Source organism: Callorhinus ursinus, unplaced genomic scaffold (genome assembly GCF_003265705.2).
Source record: "Callorhinus ursinus isolate GAN/ISIS: 27379988/994484 unplaced genomic scaffold, GSC_fseal_2.0 scaffold123, whole genome shotgun sequence".
In the NCBI taxonomy this organism is placed as follows: domain Eukaryota; kingdom Metazoa; phylum Chordata; class Mammalia; order Carnivora; family Otariidae; genus Callorhinus; species Callorhinus ursinus.
In genome coordinates this window covers 614,146-637,904 of record NW_027397185.1, presented here as the reverse complement: position 1 = coordinate 637,904, position 23,759 = coordinate 614,146, and the positions used below count along the sequence as shown (strand labels likewise).

Below are 23,759 nucleotides of genomic sequence, written 5' to 3'. Positions count from 1 at the left end.
TCGCTAGAGCGCCTCCGGCCAGACACGCACGTGGCGTGGAAGATGGCCATGTTTCACACACGCAGACGTGCACCCGGCGTCCGGCACACCTGTAGGGGCGCTCACCGCGCCGCGCCATTCCACGTGCACACGTGTCCTTGGGACTCAGGGCGCCCAGGGTTTCTCCTGCCGTGGGCGAGCTCTGAGAGTCCCGCACACTAGCCAGTGCAGTGAGGGGAGGAAACAGGAGTTCCACGGGGTTCCAGCTCACCTGCCCGGAGGTTGCTTCCAGCTACCGGGTGGAGCGGACACTGGAGGCCAATGGGCTCTCCGAAGTCGCTACCGGTCTTGGCACCGAAGGGCTCGCGGGCCCATCTGAGCTCTCAAACCAGGTGGGTTATTAAATCCATTGAACGCTCCCAGCAGAAGCAAGGTGGAGGAGATGGTGTCAGTGGGGAGGAGCACTGCCCCTCCCGGTCCCGGGCACACCCCCCCCGGGCCCCCCCCCCCCCCGGGCCACCCCCCCCCCGGCCCCCCCCCCCCCCGGGCACACGCCCCCGTGCCCCTCCCCGCCCCGGGCACACGCCCCCGTGCCCCTCCCCGTCCCAGGCACACCTGTCACGTGTCCGGTCATTCCCCACTGCCTCAGTCTTCCCGCTGCTGGTGGGGTCACCGGGGGTGCTGGGCCCTTGCACACAGGTGTGGGGTCCCTGCCACTCCGGGATGGCCCACCCATGGAGAGTCCCAGAGGTGGCTAAGGCCTAACGGAAACTCAGGGCCTCAAAGGTGATTGCTTAGTGTCTACTGCATACTTAATAATCCTGAATATTTAGCGCCTCCGGTATACTTCACCCTCACAAATACTTAGTGCCCAGAAGCCTCACATTTAACTACCCCGTGTCTTGCTTCTCTCGTGTCTTTAAGCCCCACTGTCTCGCCTCACTTTTATCTATGCTTCCATCTTAGGAAATTCATCCATTCTGCTCCCCCCCCCCCCCCCCCCCCCCCCTTTTTTTTTTTTCCCTTGTCTTCTCCAGCAGAATAGAATCTTCTAAGACAATAGAACAAGTGCTCCCTCCAGGAGGCTGCATCCAGGTGGAGGGAATGAGGGTGCACGGAGCGGATGAACGGCAGAAGGGAGGCCTGGCCCGCCGAAAGCCAAGAGTGCTTCTTCACTGTGGGGTGTTGTGAGTTCTTGGCGTGTTCTAGTCTAGTGCCTGATCCAGGGTGACCTTCTCATCTCAGGATCTTTAAATTACACCTGGAAAAACCCTGTCCCCAAATAGGATCACAGTCACAAGTTCTGGCCATTCGAATGGGGTGTTTGGGGGGAGAGCACTACAGATGGGATCCAGGACTAGGGTGTCTCCACGGAGAGGATCTGCCTCCCGACTTTCTGCATGTGCGGATGGTCTCCAGGTGGGCGTACCTGGCTGGGGGGACACTGAGGAGGGGCGGCCATGGGGGTGTGCCTTCGACGCAGGGTGCAGGCTGGGCCTCAGGGGTCCTGGGGACTCTGCCCTTGGGGGACGGCGTCAGGAAGCTGAACTGTCCTCGGAGTGAGACTATGTATAAGGACACAAGGCACCCAGCCATGAGAAGGAGCGCCCTGCCCCTCCAGCAGCCGGGACGTTTTGGGCTGCTCCATCATCCCGCCGGAGAAAACTGGCAAGATGGCACCCAAGTAGGGCTGCCCCAGGGCTGGGGCGAGCCGTGGACGGGCACTGGGTAAGGAAAGGTGTCCTGGAGGCCCGAGGGCAGGGTTGGCAGGAGAGGGGGTCACAGGCTCCACGGTCCCGGGGGGAGGAGGGAGGCGCCAGGATGTGGTCTCCCCAGAGAGCTGCCTGGGACCCAGCCACCCACGTGGAGGGGCGTGGGCCGAGGGGATGATGCAATTTTAAAACTTTTGCTGGGCAGGTGCGGGAGGAAAGCAAAGCTTTGGTGAGGCTTGGTGAGCAGTGCATAGAAACAGACCTTCCTGGGAGCATGAGGTCGATTCTGAGGACCAGGTCCGGGACCTCCATGCAAGGGAACAGCTCCGCTCAGCCTAGACCTGACAGCTCTCAGGCTGGGTGACCAGTCCTCCTCAAGGCGTGTCCCCTAACACTCCAAATCAGGGTCTAAGCAAACACAGAAAACGAGGGGGTCCTTTTATGCTTATTCCCTTGAAAGATTTTTTAAAATTTTTATTTTTTTCATTTTTTAAAGCTTTTATTTAACCATTAGAGCGAGATCACGAGCGGGGGGGGAGGGGCAAAATTGGGCAGAGGGAGAAGCAGACTCCCCGCTGAGCAGGAAGCCCCACGACGTGGGGCTCAATCCCAGGACCCTGAGATCACGATCTGAGCCCAAGGCAGGCCCCTAACCGACTGAGCCACCCAGCGTCCCAGGCACCCCGCCTTGGGAGATTCTTGAACGTGCTGGAAATGAACAGAGCAAGGAGGAGAGACCAGAGGTGGGGCAGGCTGGGGACAGACCCATGCCCCGAAAAGCAGCAGGGTGAGTTATGGGACCTGGCCAAAGTGAGCGGAGAATTCCGGAAGTTGGAAGCACCTTCCTGGCAGTGGGTGTGGATGTTTCTGCATTCTTCCTGCGGGACTTTGTATCTCCTTGGCTCACCTTTCTGAATAAACTACTCACCCCACAGGGGCGTGGGCAGCACGACAGAGATAATCCCATGGCACTTGCCACAGGGAGCCGGGAGCTGGCCTCGAAGCTCCGGCCTCCGCAGAGGCTGGTGGTGTGTTGCGCCGTCCAACCTCCTTCCCTAGCCCCTGGCAAGCACTGATCTGCTTCCCGCCTCTACGGATCTCTCTCTTCTGGCCATTTCTTATCAATGGGACCGTACCCTGCGTGGCCTTGTTGTCTGGCTTCCCGGATATGTGTTCGAGGTTCCGCCACGTGGTAGCGCTTGCCGGTGCGGCTGTCCTTGGCTGAATGACATTCCAATAAGCGCACAGAGCACAGTTAGTTTGCGCATACATCTGCGGGGACTTTTGGGCTGTTTCCAGCTTTGGGATGTGAGCAATCTTGTGCTGCCGGGAATGTGCGAGTCACCGAGTCATTGGGAGTGGGCCTGCTGGGCCACCTGGGGCTTTCTTACTGGAGCGAGGGTCTGACGGGCTTTGTCTTGCAGAGGTGGGCAGCTCTTTTTGAGGATTTTATCACATTTCTGAACCAGGAAACCCTCGCAAACGATCAGACGCTAGACCAGAGCCGTGCGATGGAAATTGAGGCGATGATAGAGCTAATCTGTTTCCCCGCTGTCCGATGTGTGGCTGGGGCGGCTAAGAAACTGTATCCGTGTGTTTCATTTTGTGTCATTGAACACCGAACAGCCCTTGTTGCTTCTTGCTCTCCACAGGGGACAGCTCAGCCACCTTGTCTCCAGAAAGCTCTATAGTCTCTTGGACAGTCCATGCAGCCTGCATCACAGAAATGGGGCCCGCTCAGCCACCTGCTCTGCTGCGTCCCTCCACTGCAGGGGAGTCCTGTGCTCAGATGCACGTGGACAGAGCAGACTCGTACATCCCTGGTGTCTCCCTTTCACAGCACTAGGATATTTTCCTAAGACCAGCAGATGTGTGGTTAGCACCAGATGGTGTCTAGGCAGCCCTGGTTTGAGTAGACCTAATTTTAGTAAGTACAAATTATGTAATAATCCTGAATTGTCTTACCTGCCTGTCTTTATTGCTATAAAAAAGTAATGAAAACAATAGATAATGACAGTAGGAACAACAACAGTTATCAGGCTCTCTCTGTGCCAGACATTGTTTTAAAGGAATTATTATGAATCAACCACTTAATCCCTCCTCCCCCATGAGGTGGGTGCTATGTACATTCTCATCACGTTGCCAGGACCCCTGGGATTGTCCAGCTCCCGTTTATTACACAATATGCAGCTCATGAACAGTCCTCTTCTGAAATAGCCACATATGTATTACATAATCTGACCCTAACAATGTTCGCTGTACCCGTAACTAAATTCACAAACCTAGTTTTCCTGACCAAACTCAATAGACAAATTATTCTAGTCCCTAATTTTAGCTATCAGGTTAAGGGACTCGGATTCATGTTTGGCCAACCCAAATTGAGTAATTTAAATTCTCTTAAATCGTCATAAAGTTTACCCTCCCCTTAAAAACGACTTTCTTTTAAATGTTGCAAACGCCTCTAGAGCAAAAACCCTTTCCAAGATCTTAATCTCCACATTAGCTCGTAACTCCGAAGCACCGGTTTCCAGAACTTTGCAACATGCAATCAGTCAAGCACCCTTCCATTTTTAAAGGTAAATCATAAGGTTTACGTAGCAGAACCTCAAAAAGCAGATTCTCCCTACACAGTACGTATTTTCAAAACCAGGTGAAACTGCCCGGTTATCCGGGCCCGGGAAAAGAACAGCCTGTACTTGGCGTCTAGACGTGACCGCACGACACTCTGCGCAGCCGAAGGCAGCGGTCAGCCGCAGGAACAGATACCCTCACGATGACCCGGACCGAGCCCGAGGCGTGGGGATGACATTCAAAGGCAGACGGCAGACACGTGTCCGCTGGCATTTCCTGCGGCAAACGGACGCGGGAGCCCACCGCGCGCGTGGGCTCGCCCGGATCGTGCCCCGGGCCCGGCTCCCCGTGCGCCCGCGAGAACGCAGTCCTGAAACAAGGAAAGGATGCGTGCTCAGTGCGGCTCTTTTCTCGAGACTGTGGGTGGCTCTGAAAAGAGCCTTTGGTGTCACGGGGCGCCCGGGGCGCACGGCCGCTGCCAGCCCGCCTCCGCAGCCTCACTTGCCCTTGGCCTTGTGGTGGCTCTCGGTCTTCTTGGGCAGCAGCACGGCCTGGATGTTGGGCAGGACGCCGCCCTGCGCGATGGTCACGCGGCCCAGCAGCTTGTTGAGCTCCTCGTCGTTGCGGATGGCCAGCTGCAGGTGGCGCGGGATGATGCGCGTCTTCTTGTTGTCGCGGGCCGCGTTGCCCGCCAGCTCCAGGATCTCGGCCGTCAGATACTCGAGCACGGCCGCCAGGTACACGGGGGCGCCGGCCCCGACCCGCTCCGAGTAGTTGCCTTTACGGAGCAGGCGGTGCACGCGGCCCACGGGGAACTGCAGGCCGGCCCGCGAGGAGCGCGACTTGGCCTTGGCGCGCGCCTTGCCGCCCTGCTTGCCTCGGCCGGACATTTCCAAGAGGGGTGTCGGCCAAAGAAAAAGCCGAAAAACCCCAGCAAAGTAACGAAGGTACTGGCCTCTGTGAGCCCTTATATATGGTTCGGAGGTAGTCAAGCCGGCCTCGCCCGATTGGATAGCAATGGTGGCCAATCAGAAAGGGAGGCCTCCATTCCCCTAATTTGCATGCGCCTTTTCAAGTAGTGACGTTGCGCGGCATTTGAGCCTATCAGAAACGAGGAACGCTGGATCCTTCATTTGCATACAGGACGTATAAATACAGTTCCTCAGGACGTGGGCTCCTTTTGTTTGGAGAGATCTGCCATCATGCCTGATCCGTCCAAGTCGGCCCCCGCGCCCAAGAAGGGCTCCAAGAAGGCCGTCACCAAGGCGCAGAAGAAGGACGGCAAGAAGCGCAAGCGCAGCCGCAAGGAGAGCTACTCCATCTACGTGTACAAGGTGCTGAAGCAGGTGCACCCCGACACCGGCATCTCGTCCAAGGCCATGGGCATCATGAACTCGTTCGTCAACGACATCTTCGAGCGCATCGCCAGCGAGGCGTCGCGCCTGGCGCATTACAACAAGCGCTCGACCATCACGTCCCGCGAGGTGCAGACGGCCGTGCGCCTGCTGCTGCCCGGGGAGCTGGCCAAGCACGCCGTGTCGGAGGGCACCAAGGCCGTCACCAAGTACACCAGCTCCAAGTGAGGCGCGCCGGGCGCCCCGGAACCCAAAGGCTCTTTTCAGAGCCACCCACACAATCGAAAAAGGGTTTCGAACACGGTGAAGGGTTGTCATGTGAACCAATTCCGTTGTGTGCGTCCGTTTCCTGGTTATCGGGTTTGTGTGTGCGCGCGCCTGTGCGTACGTGAGCAGAGAGGAAGAATGTGTAAGTGTTCTTTACGGAGGTCTGGGATGGTGGCCGTGGCCAGTGCGACCAAGGATCCCGTGTCCACCCTCCCCTTGGGGGCTATCAATGCATCGTTAGTCGAAGTAGGACCCTTGAGCTCTGCGTCCTCTGGTGGCTGCAGAGCGTATCCCCGGCGTTTGCGCGCGTGGACTCCCAGGCCGCGCACGGTCCGCGCGTGGCGTGCCCCTGTGGGTGAAGGGCGCGGGTCATTGCTTCCGTAAGGACCTCATGCGAGCCTGCCTTCCCCGGTGTCCCTGATGAATGGACTCCGGAGCTGAGGACTTGGTTGTTGCGCAGCCCGGGCGGTGGCGCCTGGAGCTGCATCCCTGCCTGGACCGGACGTCTTTCTTCTCAAGCAGGGGACATTTCCGGGAGGATATTTGCGTGGCTGGATCTTGCAGCGGCATTGGAACCGAGAGGGAGACGGCAGCGTCCTGTGCGCGGGAGCCAGATGTAATAAGCCGCTTCCTGCTGCGGGGATGGCTCAGGACAATAATTCCTTTTCTCTGTAATGCCTCCTTTTCTGAACCAATTGGCTCCTTCCCCTTTCAGCAACTTTGTTATTATATTCTGTGAAGCGTCAGTGACGTAGAATTCCCCCTTTCTTTGAATTTATGACATTTAATTTGGAAAGTGTTCTCTTGGTCCGAGAAAGCGCTTTGGCACGAAGAGTCTTCACTTGGGAAAAGACATCGCTTTGCCTTTTCCTTCACTTTGCTCTTCTTATTTGTAAACAAGGGATTTTTAATCGCTGCCTTGAGCGTGTTTGAGTCTTAGATGTATTGGAAGGTGGTGGCATTGATACACAATGAAAGAGAACAGTCGTGTTTTTGCAAATCGTCTCTCGGAAGGAGGCCGGTCGGGTATCGGGCTGGGCGGGAGGGTCTGGAGGGAACGTCGCCACCCGGGCGTCCTCCGCCCCAGCGGCTGGAAGCCCACCCACCCATTCCTTCTGCGTGGGTCCAATCTAAAGGGATTTAAAATCTCACACGTTTTTCAGTTGACATCTAAAATACTTTTATCCTTAGTTCTAATAGTTAACAAGGATGCAAATCCCAACACAGGACGTTACCAACAAAAATTTTTAAAGAAACGTTGGAATATTTGTAAAGTTCTTGAGCTGTTACACACTTTCAAATTTTTTTTGATTGAGATATAGGTGATCACATCAATCTTTTCAAGGTATCTATTGAAATAGCAATTCGATACCATAATCAATTCATAGAACACACGATCAAATTCTTCGTTAACACTGAGATGGCCTAGATGATCCTTTTTTTCTCCCTGAACTCATACCCATTGCACCTCTCAGATTTTCATCCAAATGTAAGATATGTTTTTAATTGTTTTATCTACTACCCTTCCTTATCCAAAAAAAAAAGTTAATAAAAGTTATGTAAATTGAAATTTTATAAATACTTAAAAAATCACCTGGGCGGTGCGCAATGGATGAAAACATAATTTTGGTACACAGTTATCAAAGAGAGATAATTGTAATCCTCAAACAATCAGATTTAATCTTGGTGAAACCTACGTCATTCAGTGAGATTGGTGGTGATGCTCCCTGCATTATTCGTTCAGTTTATGCCTCAATAGGCACATATAGTATTGTTATGGTTAGAGTGATACCGGTGTGCATCCTGGCTTACCCTTTACTTTCTTTTTTAGATACATGCTCTGAACCAATATTTACAGACAAAACAAAAAACACCCAAAAACCCATAGTGACAGAAATTTTGTCTTGGCTATTTTACTCCATTCTATCATTCCTAGTTATCCCAGCATTTGAAAACGGGTGAGGTATCATCAGAATCAACACCTTTAATTTTAAGAGATGTATGATTCATACTGAACACTGCAGAATCCAGCCCTCCACTATGAAGCAGGGGCCTCCTGATTGTGTCTGATCCCTCAGCCCACTACCCAGGTAGATTAGGAGTCAGTATCTTCATGAGGCAACGGGAAACTAGTCTCCCGGACCCACGTGATTCTCTGCCTGCATAATGAGCTTAAGACACAGGTTTAATGAAATGAAACTCGTCTCCACCAGTGTGTGAAATTGCTAGCAGTAGGCAACAAAAATAAAAAAGGAGAATAAATCCCAAATACAACAGTATGAGAATGTTTTGTTGTGGGTAATGCAAAATGCAGATTAATTTCTCAGTCTTTTCGGGGCTCTGGCACACACACTTCATTAGCATGAAGAAAAAAAAAAAAGACCACTGCCTCTATTTGCTCAACAGTATGGTGGAGGCTGCAGACAGCCAGCCCCGCAGCCCCGGTCGGAGCATGGGCCCGATTGGGCCCTCTCCTCCCAGGGAATCTGTTACGGGAGATGCAGGGTGAGAGTCCCTGCTGTTGAGAATTTATAAATCAAGAAAATGGAGGCAGATTGAATAGAGAGCCCACGTTTGTAATACTGCTACAACAGAGCAAGAGAAACGTGATTTACGTTAAGCTGGAGGTTGGAGCAAGAGGCTCGCTGGGTATTGACAGCACAGAGGCTCGGAGAGGGAGGACCCAACACAATGGAAGAATTCTCTGGGTTTGAGATAACGAAGTAAACGCTTAGATCTGGAAGGCACTGGAGGGATTTCACAGGTATCTTACCTGAGGCGCCTTTAAGAAACTCCCGACCCTCCATCTCAGCTAAAAATCTCAAGTCAATTTTGAGTGGGAGGGGCTATCCCTTTAATAAAAAAGCAAACAAACAGCTTACTGTGTAATAGGTTAAATGCTGAAGGAAGCGTGGCAGTCACCAGAGATGGTGTGAGGCCCCTAGGGCACAGGAATCAGGCCAAGGCCCGCCTGAGGGAACCAAGGCTTCCACCCAGATCGTGGGAGGCCTGCTGGCTTTCGAAGACTAGGGTGCTCTTGGAGGTGTGCTTTGTACTTCGGGAGTCACCAGTACCAGATGTTTTTAGGGCCAGGGAGCCGGATGCTTCAGTTATGAAGCAGGCACATTTTATCCCCTTTGCGTATCATTTACCTATTTGTTTTTGTTTTGTTTTCCTTAAATGCCCTCCATTCGTTTTGTTAAAAAGGCTCTTTCCACTGGGTGTTACACAGGTACTGATAAAATATTAAACACATCTGAAACTAATGAACACAATAAAAAAGATATTTGGCCGCTTTACTAGGCTTATGTTAAAAGTATACACGTTTTTCGAAAAAAAAAATAGCGGTATCCTAATAGGAAGGATTTTGGCGGAGTGGGAGTTCGGAGGCCACGATCTGCGCTCCCGCCGCTCTGATTTTTCCAACAGAAACGCTCGATGCCCATAAAAAGCTGCTTCAACTCAACACTGCTTGAGGGGGCTGTGGCCAGAGGCTCCTGGTGCCCAGTGGGGCCAGGGAAGGACGCCACCACCAAAGCCGCACAACACCCAGAGCCTCACTACCATCGCGCCCAGCGCACCCCGACCTCACCCATTCAGGGACCGGGGCGGGGGGGGGTGCTGCTTGGGAGGGTGGCCTGAGGACTTCCTGGAGGTGACGCGCGCCCTCACCCCACTGGGCCCCCGCCTTTATAAAGCCAAGGGCGCGCTCCCTCTGCCGCTGCTGGCTCGGTGGAGACTGAGGCGAGAGGCCTTTGCGGGACACACGCCGTTAGAGGAATTCAGCTTTAGACCAAGTCTCGCGCCCCGTCGCGCACTCCAGTGCCCCAGGACCCCCATGGAGCAGCACTAGATTAGACCGGGTGGCACGCTCTTTTCTGAGCACAGAGGTGGCTCTGAAAAGAGCCTTTGGGTTCCAGGGCGCCCGGCGCGCCTCACTTGGAGCTGGTGTACTTGGTGACGGCCTTGGTGCCCTCCGACACGGCGTGCTTGGCCAGCTCCCCGGGCAGCAGCAGGCGCACGGCCGTCTGCACCTCGCGGGACGTGATGGTCGAGCGCTTGTTGTAATGCGCCAGGCGCGACGCCTCGCTGGCGATGCGCTCGAAGATGTCGTTGACGAACGAGTTCATGATGCCCATGGCCTTGGACGAGATGCCGGTGTCGGGGTGCACCTGCTTCAGCACCTTGTACACGTAGATGGAGTAGCTCTCCTTGCGGCTGCGCTTGCGCTTCTTGCCGTCCTTCTTCTGCGCCTTGGTGACGGCCTTCTTGGAGCCCTTCTTGGGCGCGGGCGCCGAGCGGGACGGCTCGGGCATGGCTGGCGGGGCGGCGGCGGGACAGCGCCCAGAGGCGCGCGGGCGGCTCCGGCAGCGCTATTTATGGTCTCCATATTCAAATGAAGGCTCCAAATCGCTGGAATCCGATTGGACGGCCGGCTGCGCCGCCGGGACCGCTAGGAATTTATGTAAATAGCAGACGCCGCTCTTCTCTCCTAGTGGACGGTAAGCCGACCAATCGGAAGACGCGTGTGCCGCGCGCGGGAGTCAGGTTTGAGGCTCTTCGTTCCGGCCGGGAGAGGGCTCTTTGTCTAGTCGTAGGTTCTGGATGGGACGAAATAGGGACCGGAAAAAGGACGCCAAAATACGGAAATAAAAGCCGCTTTAACCCCGCGCCTCCATCGTCTCCGGCCAAGGGCAAACACAGCTCTGAGGCCAAAGGCTGGGGAGGAGAAGCTGATACTTACTGAGCAGAGGGGAATGGGGAAAAATTTAACTATTTCCCATCATATCGTCCGTCCCACCCCCGCCAAGAGGCCAGTGTAAGAGTTCATGAGCAAATGCGAAGGACTCTAGATAAACACCGAAAATTCATTAAGGTACTCGTATTGGAAGTGTAGCTACAGGGCAGGCGTTCAACTGGAGGGAGGAAATGAATCCGTTTCAAGGGAAAAAGTCCTTCAAATTGTTTTTTTGTCTTTTTTTTAAGATTTTATTTATTTGAGAGAGAGAGAACGAGAGATAGAAAGCACGAGAGGGAAGAGGGTCAGAGGGAGAAGCAGACTCCCTGCTGAGCAGGGAGCCCGATGTGGGACTCGATCCCGGGACTCCAGGATCATGACCTGAGCCGAAGGCAGTCGCCCAACCAACTGAGCCACCGAGGCGCCCTCTCCTTCACATTGTTAATGTCAACGCTGACGACTCCCCTTTGAAGTGACAGGTACATGCTAAGTGCTTAGATGCGTAGGATCTCATCTAGTCTGCCAAAACGTCCGACGGTTGGAGGCACCTGCCTGGCGCAGTGGGTTGAGCTGGACTCTTGGTTTCGGCTCAGGTGGGGATCTGGGGTCGTGATCTCTGGGTGCTGGGATTGAGCCCCGCAACAGTCTCCATGTCAGTGGGGAGTCTACTTGAAAATTCTCTCCCCCTGCCCCCCAATGGTGGGCCCGCGTGAGGACCCGCTCTCGCTCTCAAATAAATAAACCTTAAAAAAAAAAAAAATCCTGCAGGTAAGTGCTATTGTTCTCTAGGCCTCAGAACACAGGCTTGTAGACCTGTTAAATGATAAGCCAAGGCCTATTAAAAATGTTAAGAATGTATTTGAGCAAGAATTGATTAGAATCAGGCAGCACCCAATCTAACAGATAGAAAGGAGTTCCAAGGAGCTGTACAAACTGAAAAACGTGTATAGGCAGAACTGAGTGTGAACAAGAAGTCACGCGAAGCAAAGAAAGCAATATTGCAAGGTCCCTTTCCTTTTCCAGGATGGCAGGGGGCTATCAGACCAATTACCTCACTGGAGCTGATCAGGGAATTCCTGACTGACAGCATTCTGGGAGAGCTAACACTTTCCATAAATTAAGTCTTGGTTAGCTGACCAGAAGCTTAGCATGAGGCACTCCATTTTGGACCTTTTGTCCTGTTTTTATCAGAAGTTACCAGATTAATTCCTATAAACATGAGTTAAGTTTCCCTATATGTTAAACGCCAAGAGGGAAAGAAAAGGTGTTCAGAATTCACATTTCTCACTTACTTCAGCATCACCTGGGAAGCTCGTTAGAAATGCAGAATCTTGGGCTCCACCTCAAAGGTATTGACTCAGAATCTGTATTTCAAACAGCTCTGTTCAGGGGGTCACTTCTCTGGCCACCTTAGCCACCCAGGGCATTCTCCAAGCAGGCCAGGAAACTTAACGGTGCCCCCAAGACAAAATGGCTCACAGCTTCAGAGCAGTTAACAAGATACCTTCAAGATACCAACACAAATGCCCTCCATATGCAAATAAGTTCTCTGAGGTCCACGGGCCTCTTGACATTTGGGTGCCCTGAGCTGCTTTGGACATACTCAGCATTAAACCATTTTATCTCTTTACCTTAAAGATATATAATTGATTTAACAGATATTTCTATGGAGCTCATTAGGAGATAGGGAACCGTTTATTAAATACCTAATTCAATGTGGTGCCCATAACAGCCTTTCCAGGACTGCACTATTATCAACCCCATCTTACAGATGGGCAGCAGAAGGCTGGAGAAAATGTGTCGCAAGTTAAGCAGCCCGTGAGGCAGGAGCTGACCCTGGAAGTCAGGTTGACTGGTACCAGGCACCAAGCCAACTGCAACCTAGAGTTGGAAAATTTTTGGATAGGGACCTTTCTTTCATTTTGTAGAAGGAAGGAACACCACTGTGATGTGGTGTGTAGAAGAAAAATATTAAAACACAGATGCATTGCTCTGTATTTAAGTTCCTGGCCAAAAAAAAAAAAAAAAAAGTCAGACGTTGTATAATTTCTCCTGCGGTAGAAAGATGGTATTATCGATGAAATCGCACCGACTTCCACAATCGCGGATCCCACTAGGACGATAAAGTCTTTGAACACAAGGCACTTAAGAAAATAGAAAAAGAGCTTGTTTCCGCATCATCTATCCAAACCACTTTTGCGGACATCGTTACCGTGTTCTCTGGGCGATGTAATGGGTAATGCATAGAGATGATTCATCTAGGCTCCCAGCACCACTGGAAGAGGTCTGAGGCTTGATCTCACCCAGGAGGTGCACTCCAAGCAGGAACTGCTCTCCTTTTGCCTGCAGATTTAGTTGGCTCCGATCTCTCTGACGTCTTCCCGAAACTCCCCATTCAGAGGCGGTCTTTCTGTCTCAGCTGGGGCTCATGGGAGGCAGGCACTGGGGCTGTTAACAGGTTTGCGATGTCAGGGAGGAAAGCGTTTCTGCAACTGAGGAGCTGGAGGTTTGGGGGGGACATGCTTTGACTATGTCAGAGAGCCAGTGACAGGATTTTCAGGAACTGGTGCAAAATGAGAACCTCGGCATCTTGTCCAGAGACTACTGAGACTTGTAGGATGCCCTACAGCAGGGCATCGAGGCGATCTCGGGACGCTTCTCGGGGCAGCCCTGGTGTGGGCTCAGGTTGCTGGCCAATGGAGCTGGCCCTGGGTTTCCCTCAACCTGCAGGCCCCATGCGGGGGTGGGGGTCCTGCCAGCCCTTGGAACGCTGGTCCTCCACAGGTCCTGCTGGGGGTTCTTGGCTTCCTTGGGGTGTGGGAGAGGAGGTGAGTATTTCTAGGCACGGCCTCGAGTAAGAGGCTGTGTTTCTGTGTAGGTGCTAAGTTTCGAGAGTCCCTCTACCCCCACAGAGTGGCTGGTTAGTGCCAGAAAGTCAGAACCAGGCTCTCCTGGGCCGGTACTATGGACTGGATGTGTGTGTCTTCCCCAAACGCATGTGTTGAAACCCTAATCCCCAGTGGATTGATGTCAGGAGCTGGGGCCTTTGGGAGGAGAGTAGGGTTATAGGAGGTCATGGCGCTGGGGCCTTTGGGAGGGGTTACTGTCCTTATAAGAAGAGCTAGGACGTGGGGCGCCTGGGTGGCTCAGTCATTGTGCGTCCGCCTTCGGCTCAGGTCATGGACCCAGGGTCCCGGGATCGAGCCCCGCGTCGGGCTCCCTGCTCCACGGGAAGCCTGCTTCTCCCTCTCCCACTCCCCCTGCTTGTGTTCCCTCTCTCGCTGTGTCTCTCTGTCAAATAAATAAATAAAATCTTAAAAAAAAAAAAAAAAAGAGCCAGGACAGTACTTGCTTCTCTCTCTCTGTTCCATGTGAGGACGTGTTGAGAAGGGGGCCTTCTGCAAGCCTGGAAGAGAGACCCCATCAGGAACCCACCTGGCTGGTACCTGGTCTTGGACTTCCAGCCCCCAGAACCCTGAGGATGAATGCCTGTTGTTCAAGTGGCCCGGTCGGTGGTGTTTGTCACAGCGCCTGGGGCCAGGAGCAACATGGCGCACTGACAGATGGAACAGTGTAGGGCAAGCCGAGACTGTCTGAGAGGGAGTGGGGGCAAGGCAGGGAGTGGTCAAAGGAAAACTCTCTACAGTCTGGGCACGTAAGTCCAGTTCAGATTTCTTCTCTCTCTCTCTTTTTTTTTTAAGATTTATTTGCCGAACCTCCCTCGGCAGGAGGCTGGGCACCCACCCCTCCAAAGTGCTGCCCTACTCCTCACGGGGATGGGGGCTCTGGGCCCACTTGTGCAGCATCCCGGCTGAGACAGGTACTGCCCCACATCCTGTGCAAGGAGACTGGGTTTCGACCTCGGGTTGGCCAAAGCGTCTTCTGTGCTCATTCCGCAGGATTTCAGCAGGCAGAAGAGAGTGGATCGATCTGCAATCAAAGCGCATCTCCAGGGGTGACTGAGAGACGGGAGACCATGGCAGCAGAGGTGGGACCAGGTCAGGGAGCTGAATCTGAGCCCACCACTGTCTTGCCACGCCTGGTGGTCGTGGAGAAGTCCTGCTCTTGTTCTGGTCTGAGCTATTGTGTTATGAGCTTCCAGACCAGAAAACGGCTGAAGTCAGACTGGGCCCAACGTACAAACCTGGCACGGTCTGGGGTTGGATTGGGTGCGACTGAGGTTGGGCTTGGTCCAGTGTGAGGCCTCAGGTGAATCAAAGTTTGTTTAAAGGCTGAACAAGCAGGTTAACCATACCAAACATCATCTTCTTTCTTTTTTAAAGTTTTTATTCTAATTCCAGTTAGTTAACATGCGGGGTAATATTAGATCCAGGAGCACAGTATAGTGACTCACTATTGTACTTCCATCCAACCCCCGGTGCTCATCACAAGTGCCCTCCTTCATCCCCATCACCTGGTTCCCCCATCACCCTGCCCACCTCCCCTCTGGTCACCATCAGCTTATTCTGTGTAGTTAAGGGTCTGTTTCTTGGTTTGTGTCTTATTTTCCTTTGCCACTTTGCTTTTTTCTTGACTTTCAAATATGACTGAAACCATATGATAATTGACTTTCTCTGCTTGACTTATTTCACTTAGCATAATCTCCTCCAGTCCCATCCATGTGGATGTAAAAGTTGGGTATTCATCCTTTCTGATGGCTGAGTAATATTCCTTGTATATATGGACCACATCTCTATCCATTCATCTGTTGAAGGGCATCTTGGCTCTTTCCACAGCTTGGCTATTGTGACATTGCTGCTATGAACATTGGGGTGCATGTGGCCCTTCTTTTCACTACATCTGTATCTTTAGGGTAAATAGCCAGTAGGGCAATTGCTGGGTCATAGGGTAGCTCTATTTTTAATTTTTGGGGGAACTTCCACACTATTTTCCAGAGTAGCTGCACCAGCTTGCATTCCCACCAACGGTGCACGCGGGTTCCCCTTTCTCCGCATCCCCGCCAGCACCTGTTGTTTCTTGGGTTGTTTCCTGAGTTGTTATTTCCAGCCATTGTGACCAGTGTGAGGTGATAGCTCATCATGGTTTTGATTTGCACTTCTTCATGCTAGGTGATGTTGAGCATCTTTCCATGTGTCTGTTGGCCATCTGGATGTCCAAAGGTAATCCTGAGACACAGTGGCCACCGTGGAGAACTTTTCTCCTAGATGAGCTCGTCCATTATGAGGTGTCCCAGAACAAAAGGGGTCTCAGCCAAGCACTCACCGTAAAAGCTAGACAGAAAGTTGTTTTTCTTCCGTTACAGTTGACACTCGCTGGGACACCTCACTCGCTCCAGAATCTGCAGACAGACGAGGTCCTGGGAAAGAAGGCAGAAGCCGGCACAGGCTGAGAAATCTTACCAGACCTCCACCTGCGGGGCTTGGTCGAGAGAGGTAGGTAAAATCTCACATCCTCCCTTCTTTTCCAAATTTGGGTCAGCAGGAGAATCACATTTGTAAAACTGAGATCTTGGAATGGTGACTTGTGGATTTGCAGTCGGGTACCCATAGATTGTCGGTCCTTTCTCTCCCAGGGACAACTAGTGCCTTACGTTTGTCTTGTTTTGTGTCCTGGGAACTTGGTTGGGCAGCTGTCAGGTTGGGGACCCCAAAATATGGCCGGTTGTGGTCCATTTGCAGCCGGGGTCCCACCCACTGTCACCAGCTTTAGGGAAAATTGTCCAGATCTTCCTTTCTTTGGGAGTGGCTGTGCATCTTGGGAGGGTCGCATAGTTTGCATGCTCTTTGGGGACCCCCCCCTTGCGTCCAAAGGGCTGTTTAATATCGCCAAGAATATCTACTGTTTGCCCCACCTGAAACCTGACAAGATATGCAAAGGGATTTTTTTAAAATGTGGCTCTGTCACAGGCTGACCAAACTGGAACCTGATATTCAGAGTCCGGTAGGAACTGTGTTTTAGGCCTTCCCTCCTCAGTTAAAATCTGGAACATAGGAATCCTTTGCTTTCCATTGCAGTTGGGGATCCCCCTGATATCAAGAGGCAAAGTGAGGGTGATGTTGTTGGATGGCTGGGTCAGCTCCTTGATATCACTCAGGCTGTTACACCATCCACTGTCCTCGTCCGGCAAATCTTTGCAAAACCAGAAATACAGCTCTAGAAACAAGTACGCGTCCACCTATCTTTACGGTTCCCCAAATGTCTGCCATTCATCTCAAAATGCTTGCAGACACCGTAAAAGATTAGGACTTTGGAAACAGAACTGTCCTGCGCGGAAGGAAAAATTTAAATAGTAATTACCCTAGAGTTCTGATAATGGACGAATACACCCCAAACTCCTAGGAGGGAAACTTGCATTCTTCCTGTGTCCCTTGGAGATGACCATATTACCGTGTCTTTGAATTGTGAACACCCCAGGACATGCCCAAAACACTGCCCAGAGACCCCTGACACTGAAGGGAAGAGAGGAAGGAGGCTTCTAAAAATACAAACCGTTATAAAAGGTCTCTTGCTCAAAATCAAGTCCACACCCCCCTGAGATTAATTGTCGAGGCAAATAAAAATCTTAAAAACCTCTTCCACACGTACGAAGTAGTGGAAAGCTTTGGCAATCTGCCCTCTGAGCACATAAACGTAACATCTGCCAGAAACATAAATTGGATCCACCTGTTGTTTTATAAACTAGAGAGTTTACATTATCCTGTCTCACGGTTAAAATTTTAGAGTGAAGACTGTAGGATCTGTTTGCCTCTGCCTGTATGTTTTTGTGTGTCAATGTATGCACGTTATAAATGTGTGATATTTTTCTACCTCTGGATGGTAGTGCCAAAGTGAATTTGTAAACTGGTCTATGTAATTGGCTGAGAGGCAAACAAGCATTTATAAAGATCAAGTACACTCTCAGAAACATCTTTTTCTTTTTCTTTTTTTAAGATTTTATTTATTTATTTGACAGAGAGAGACACAGCGAGAGAGGGAACACAAGCAGGGGGAGTGGGAGAGGGAGAAGCAGGCTTCCCGCTGAGCAGGGAGCCCGATGCGGGGCTCGATCCCAGGACCCCAGGATCACAGCCTGAGCCATCCAGGAGACCCAGGAAACATATTTTTCTAGTTCATGCAATTTAGGATCATCATTGGTATATACAAGCTAGCTTAAATTTGTTGGTTTAACTAAAAAAGGCATTTCTTTAGAGTTGACAATATTAAATACAATACTTTGAGTCTGCCTAGGTTTACTAAATAAGCTCGTTATTTCTCTTACACAATTCAGATAATGGGTAGCTGCTGAATATCTCATCAGATTGTCCTGGCTAATCCAACCATAAGTCTTGGGAACAAGTGAATTAAATAGATGCAAATAACATGATGGTTTATAAATGAGCTTCTCAACAATTATTATGTTTTATGGTATGTCCACTGAAGAAGAATAGCTTCCAAAATCTTTTTGGCAGTCCGAAACCTTCCAGGCATACTGAGATAATTTGAGTGATGGGCGTTTGCTGAATATCCAGATCTTTTCTAAATATGAGAAACGCGGAATCATGAATTCCTGAACAAAGATTTATCCACTTCTGGCTTCTCTTTACGGAGGAATGAAGGTTATCTGGGTCTCTTAGTAAACACGTTTGCAGCCACATTTGAAAGCTGGTATGAAGAATATACTCCCAGAAAACTAGGAATCGTATTTATAAATGTCCCAGGCCACAGCATGCCAGTGTGACAGTCCGCACATCCTCAGTTTTCACTGGAAACCGAGAAATCTGAGGGCTAACAGTTCTAATCAATACACCTAATAACGGGGTGTCTGGCTGGCTCAGTCGGAGGGGTGCACGACTCTCCATATCAGGGTCTGGAGCTCAAGTCCCACCTTGATGTAGAGATCACTTAAATAAATAAAACTGTAAAAAATATGTCATAAAGCCACTTAGAAATAAGAAGGGAGAAAGAAAATAGTATGAAAAGTAGGTATGTGAGGAAAGTAAAGCGATGGCTTGCTGTGAAATGAGAAGGGAGAAGAAAAAAACGGGATGAAATCCGAATGGATACATATGGGAAAACAGTTGTAGGAGGTTTGCGAGAAAGGACTGTTATATGCGGTCGAGACTGGAGTGGACTTCCTGAGGTTTTTCAAGAATGCCTTCTAATATCCACAGTACACAGTACAGAGGGGCGGGAGAGTGGGAGACCTGGATTCCGTCTGGGCTCAGGAATCCAGCCGATTAGGGACCCAACCATTCCGAACACCTACGAACTCACCAGGAGATCGAAGACGAGGGTAGCCACAACTCCGAACAGAGAAGCGACTGCTCACTGGCAGCGTTATTAACAACAACACTCGTAGTCGAAGGGGTTGCTGTGGCCCGGAAGGCCCAAGATGCACAAAATATCGGGATCAAGCATATTCCTGCAACCCAGTGTGGCCTTTGGGTTCGAACCAGCAATGGAGGTCATTTTACCTCACCAAATTATCCCGACTCCAGTCCACCAAACAAGGAGTGTATCTACGTTGGGGCACCTGGGTGGCTCAGTCGCTAAGCATCTGCCTTCAGCTCAGGTCATGATCCCAGGGTCCTGGGATCGAGCCCCGCATCGGGCCCCCTGCTCCGCGGGAAGCCTGCTTCTCCCTCTCCCGCTCCCCCTGCTTGTGTTCCCTCTCTCGCTGTCTCTCTCTCTGTGTCAAATAAATAAAGTCTTTAAAAAAAAAAAAAAAAAAGGAGTGTATCTACGTTTTGGAAGCTGCTCCACGTCAAAGAGTAGAGCTGACCTTTGATGAACATTATTATATAGAACCATCATGTGAATGTCGGTCTGGCCACTTGGAGGTTCAAGATGGGCCATTATGGTTTCTCTGCACTTACAGACCGTTGCTGGGGTGTGAAAAGCCCCGCACTAATTAGATCAACAGGGAGATTCGTGTGGCTTAGGTTTAGTTCTGATGAAGAACCTGAAGGACTGGGATTTCGAGCAAAATATTCATGTATTCCAGGTAATGAAGCTGTCTTTTTTTCACGGGGTCTCACTCGGGTTTTAGAATCTTATGTCTAGAAAAGAGAGAATTTAGTCAAGTGAATCAAATCAAGGTTCTAAAGAAATTAGCAAGGCCCAAGGGAAATCACTTTGTGAATAAATAAATTGGAAATAGAGCGGTATCACTTGAATTTTGAAGCATTTCATAGATGGCATCCCATTTTTCTTAGATTTCTTTATGTTTCATAACGTATAGCAAGGCTTAAAAACATCAAGATAAATATATTTTATTTTATTTTATTTTTTTAAGGAAGTGGCATTTCTTTTTTTTTTTTAAAGATTTTATTTATTTATTTGAGAGAGAGAGAATGAGAGAGAGAGAAAGCACATTAAGGGGGGGGAGGGTCAGAGGGAGAAGCAGACTCCCCGCCGAGCAGGGAGCCCGATGCGGGACTCGATCCCGGGACTCCAGGATCATGACCTGAGCCGAAGGCAGTCGCTTAACCAACTGAGCCACCCAGGCGCCCAAGATAAATATATTTTAAAAGATAATTCAGCAAATTGTCTTATTTTCATAATCCTTACCAAAAATTATTTTGGCAGGTTTTTTCCATTGGGATGCTTGAATTACCACTCATTTGAATAAGTAAGCGCTAGAAAATATTGAGTAATGGGAAAAGTACCGCTCTGCCCTTGGAGGCGAAAGATCTGGGTTCTAATCCGTTCTGTTACCTGGTAGCCATAAGACTATTCAGCACAATTGCACCTGAGGGTTGCTGTTGGTAAAATGGGAACACCTGATGTGTTACTTCCCTAAGGCTGCCTTAACGAACTACAAATGGAGCAGCTGAAAACAATACAAATTTACTCTCTGAGAGTTCTGGAGGGCAGAAAACCCAGCAGGGCCACATTTCTTCTGGGAACTCTAGGGGAGAATCCATTGCTCACCGCCTCTAGCTCCTGGGGGCCTCCCCAGAATTCCTGGATTTGTGCCCACATAATCCCATCTTTTGTTTTGTAATGTAATTGTCACTCTTTTTTTTTTTTTTTTATTTTTTACCCACATAAAGCAATACAGGTTCTGAGGATTTGGATTAGGGTCTCCATTCAGCCCACTCGGACTGTCTTAGCCTGCCCTGTGGTATGTGTGAACACTCTGAGACCTGAGGTACTCTCTGGTGTAAAACCGTGCATATCCCTAATGTTATTGCTCCTGTCGTCAAACAACTTATAGACTAACGAGATGAAAAAATACCTTAGTGTACCAATGATGTCATCTCTTTGCTTTTATTTGTTTTCAGGTAAGTAATTTGTTACTTAAAAAAATCCAAATGAAAAGAAAATATCCATAATCTTACCATCCTCTATATAAAAAACCACTGTTAACGATCTGGTGTGTATCCCCTCAGATGTTTTTCTGTATCTTACAATTTGTAGCCTTTCCAGACGGGCTTCTTTTTTTTTTTTTTTTTTAAGATTTTATTTATTTATTTGACAGAGAGAGACATAGCAAGAGCAGGAACACAAGCAGGGGGAGTGGGAGAAGGAGAAGCAGGCTTCCCGCCGAGCAGGGGGCCCGATGAGGGCCTCCATCCCAGGACCCTGGGATCATGACCCGAGCCGAAGGCAGATGCTTAACGACTGAGCCACCCAGGCGCCCCAGACGGGCTTCTTTTACACAGTAATATGTACTTAGGTTTCCTCTGTGTTTTTTCATGGTTTGACCGCTCATTTCTTTTTAATATTGAATAATATTTCATTGTATGTATGTACAATAGTATATCCATTCTGTTGAAGGGTATCTTGGTTGCTCCCAAGTTTTAGCAATTACAGATAACCTTGCTATTACCATCCATATGCAGGTTTTTTTCGTGGACAACTTCTTCACCTATTTGCATAAATACCAAGGAGCACAACTGCTGAATAATAGTAAAATTTGTGTTTTTAATTTTTGCTTAAGTGGATAGTGGTTGTATATGTATATGTCATACATATATTTTGCTACAATAAAAATAAATTTTTAAAAATTAAAAAAAAAGTACACAGTACAAAATTAGAATTTGGTTTTCTCTGCCAAAAGGAAAAAGTTTTCTTAGATGATTGGTTTGCTCTTTTTTTTGTTTAATTTTTTTAAGATTTTCCTTATTTATTTGAGAGAGCGAGAGAGAGCACAAGCGGGGGGAGGGGTAGAGGGAGAAGCAGCTCCCAGCTGACCAGAGAGCCTGACACGGGGCTCGATCCCAGGACCCTGAGATCAGGGCCTGAGCCAAAGGCAGATGCTTAACCAACGGAGCCACCCAGGTGTTCTTGGTCTGCTCTTAATAAGAGATTATAGCCATCATGATGTTCTTTAAAAGCTTCAGTAATCTGCTTAGACAGCAAAGATTTTGTGTCTTACCAAAATACCTCGCCCTGCCTCACACTGTCTTTATCAGGTGTCTGAATCCTTAGGGGACCCCAGTTTTCTCAGTAGTGCGAGACGGAGGTTTGGTCCACACTTCTGTAAACTTCTGTCTTTGCCTTTATCCTCCTTGATTGCCACTTTGGTCAAATACAGGAGTGAGTATTATTATTTTATTATTTTATTATTAAATATTATTTCATGATAATCCGTCATCCTATGTAATCAAATGTCCAAACCTTTTGACATTTCCCCCAAATCAAATTTTATTTTATTTTATTTTTTAAATATTTTATTTATTTATTTTGACAGACAGAGACAGCGGGAGAGGGAACACAAGCAGGGGGAGTGGGAGAGGGAGAAGCAGGCTTCCCGCGGAGCAGGGAGCCCGATGCGGGGCTCGATCCCAGGACCCTGGGACCATGACCTGAGCCGAAGGCAGACTCTCAACGAGTGAGCCACCCAGGCACCCCTCCCCCAAATCAAATTTTAAATGGAGCCTTTGACCATACACTAACTTTGACATTTCCCAGCAGGATCCTGGAGTATCTCAAAGGATGTGTCTCTCACCTTGTAGAGGAAGGATGTTAGATTAATTAGGTTTCTTTGGAGTGCTAAATTACATAGGAAACGTTGTCAAATACATGATGTCAAACCTTAGGTTGAATGAGTGTGTATATGTGAGTAATAGAGGTATTCCAGGGATTGTTCAAAGTTCAGAGACATTTGTCAATATGCTCATTGTCCAGCTATGACCTTATACTGTGGCATCTCACAGAAGTAATTACATTTCCTTATCGAAGAAACACTCACCACACCTTTACCCACAGGCATTAAAAACACTTAGCTGCTTTACTCTGATGCTCTTGCAAAAGCAAGACTCACTGAAAGGACCCTACCAAGTATTCCCAATCGCTGACGCCATTGCCAAACCAGCAGGTGTCGAACCTGAGGAGGGCTCCACCTGACATCTGGTCCTGTGTAAATGCTGGACAAGACCACTGGCCACATATTTCCAGCCACTGCAAAGGGGGATAATCCACCCTGCAAAATCTGTTGGATTTGCCAGGATGCTGGTGAACCTGCAGTTCTGCCCATCTAAACCCCCTCCTTGATTTGCAATGCCGCAGTTTCTTGGGAACAGACTCACCCCTCCATCTCTACTGTGCCAGGCTCACCTGGGGATCCATCTCCCTGCCTCTGGCTAACAACCCCAAACCTGGGGCACCTTCCATCCAGGCTCTGGACAAAGAAAGGGACCCAAGGCAAGGGTACCCAGAACAAAACCACCTGTGTGGCCTACGGGCACCCATGGCTATCACCTTTCCTCCCTAGAGCTGACCAGGGAGGGAGTCCTGGGCCACAGATCCAAATGGGCATGACCAGGAGGCAATCATGATTCAAAACTGGCTTCCTTTGGCAGATCCCTACTCCCCTGGCTAGGAGCAAGCACAAAGGAGGTGATGACTAGGGACGTCCCCTTAACTCATGAAAATGTTGTGGAATCTGCTATTGAACCAGGAGCTGCCCAACCCAAATCCCTTGACTCTCTGGCCAGACTCGTTCCTGCTAATAGGAGAGCCCTTGATGATCTCTTAGCTGAGCAAGGAGTCTGCCCTGTGGCCACCCCCACCCGCTGCACTTGGATCCCCAGTCCTGGGGGGAGCTGAGACTCAGCTGTGCCAGATCTCCTGGTGTAGGAAAATATTTGAACGGGACCTTTCCTTGACTTACGTGATCCTGACTCATTCGGATCTTGGGGACCACGGCTGCGAAGTGCACGGCACACATTGGGAATTACACTGTTGTGT

The 23,759-nt window shown here is 49.9% G+C and overlaps 3 protein-coding genes across 3 annotated transcripts; 1 reads left to right on the top strand and 2 right to left on the bottom strand.

Annotated features, from left to right (window-relative positions):
• Window positions 1-3,846: 3,846 nt before the first annotated feature.
• Window positions 3,847-5,277, bottom strand: H2AC25 (H2A clustered histone 25). The gene is given in 2 exon segments (XM_025860082.2): window positions 3,847-4,781; window positions 4,784-5,277. Coding segments are annotated over 2 exon segments (756 nt in total). The 5' UTR covers window positions 5,153-5,277; the 3' UTR covers window positions 3,847-4,394.
• Window positions 5,278-5,440: 163 nt separating this feature from the next.
• On the top strand, window positions 5,441-7,454 carry H2BC26 (H2B clustered histone 26). Its single transcript, XM_025860084.2, has one exon. It carries the CDS (start codon window positions 5,465-5,467, stop codon window positions 5,843-5,845), a length of 381 nt encoding a protein of 126 aa, XP_025715869.1. The 5' UTR covers window positions 5,441-5,464; the 3' UTR covers window positions 5,846-7,454.
• Window positions 7,455-9,762: 2,308 nt separating this feature from the next.
• LOC112814532 (histone H2B type 1-F/J/L-like) lies at window positions 9,763-10,200 on the bottom strand. The gene has a single exon (XM_025860083.2). It carries the CDS (start codon window positions 10,198-10,200, stop codon window positions 9,820-9,822), a length of 381 nt encoding a protein of 126 aa, XP_025715868.1. The 3' UTR covers window positions 9,763-9,819.
• Window positions 10,201-23,759: the final 13,559 nt, after the last annotated feature.

What these genes read in the sequence shown, in the direction of transcription:
- LOC112814532 (XM_025860083.2), bottom strand. Translation starts at nt 10,200, where the DNA reads ATGCCCGAGCCGTCCCGCTCGGCGCCCGCGCCCAAGAAGGGCTCCAAG.
- H2BC26 (XM_025860084.2), top strand. Translation starts at nt 5,465, where the DNA reads ATGCCTGATCCGTCCAAGTCGGCCCCCGCGCCCAAGAAGGGCTCCAAG.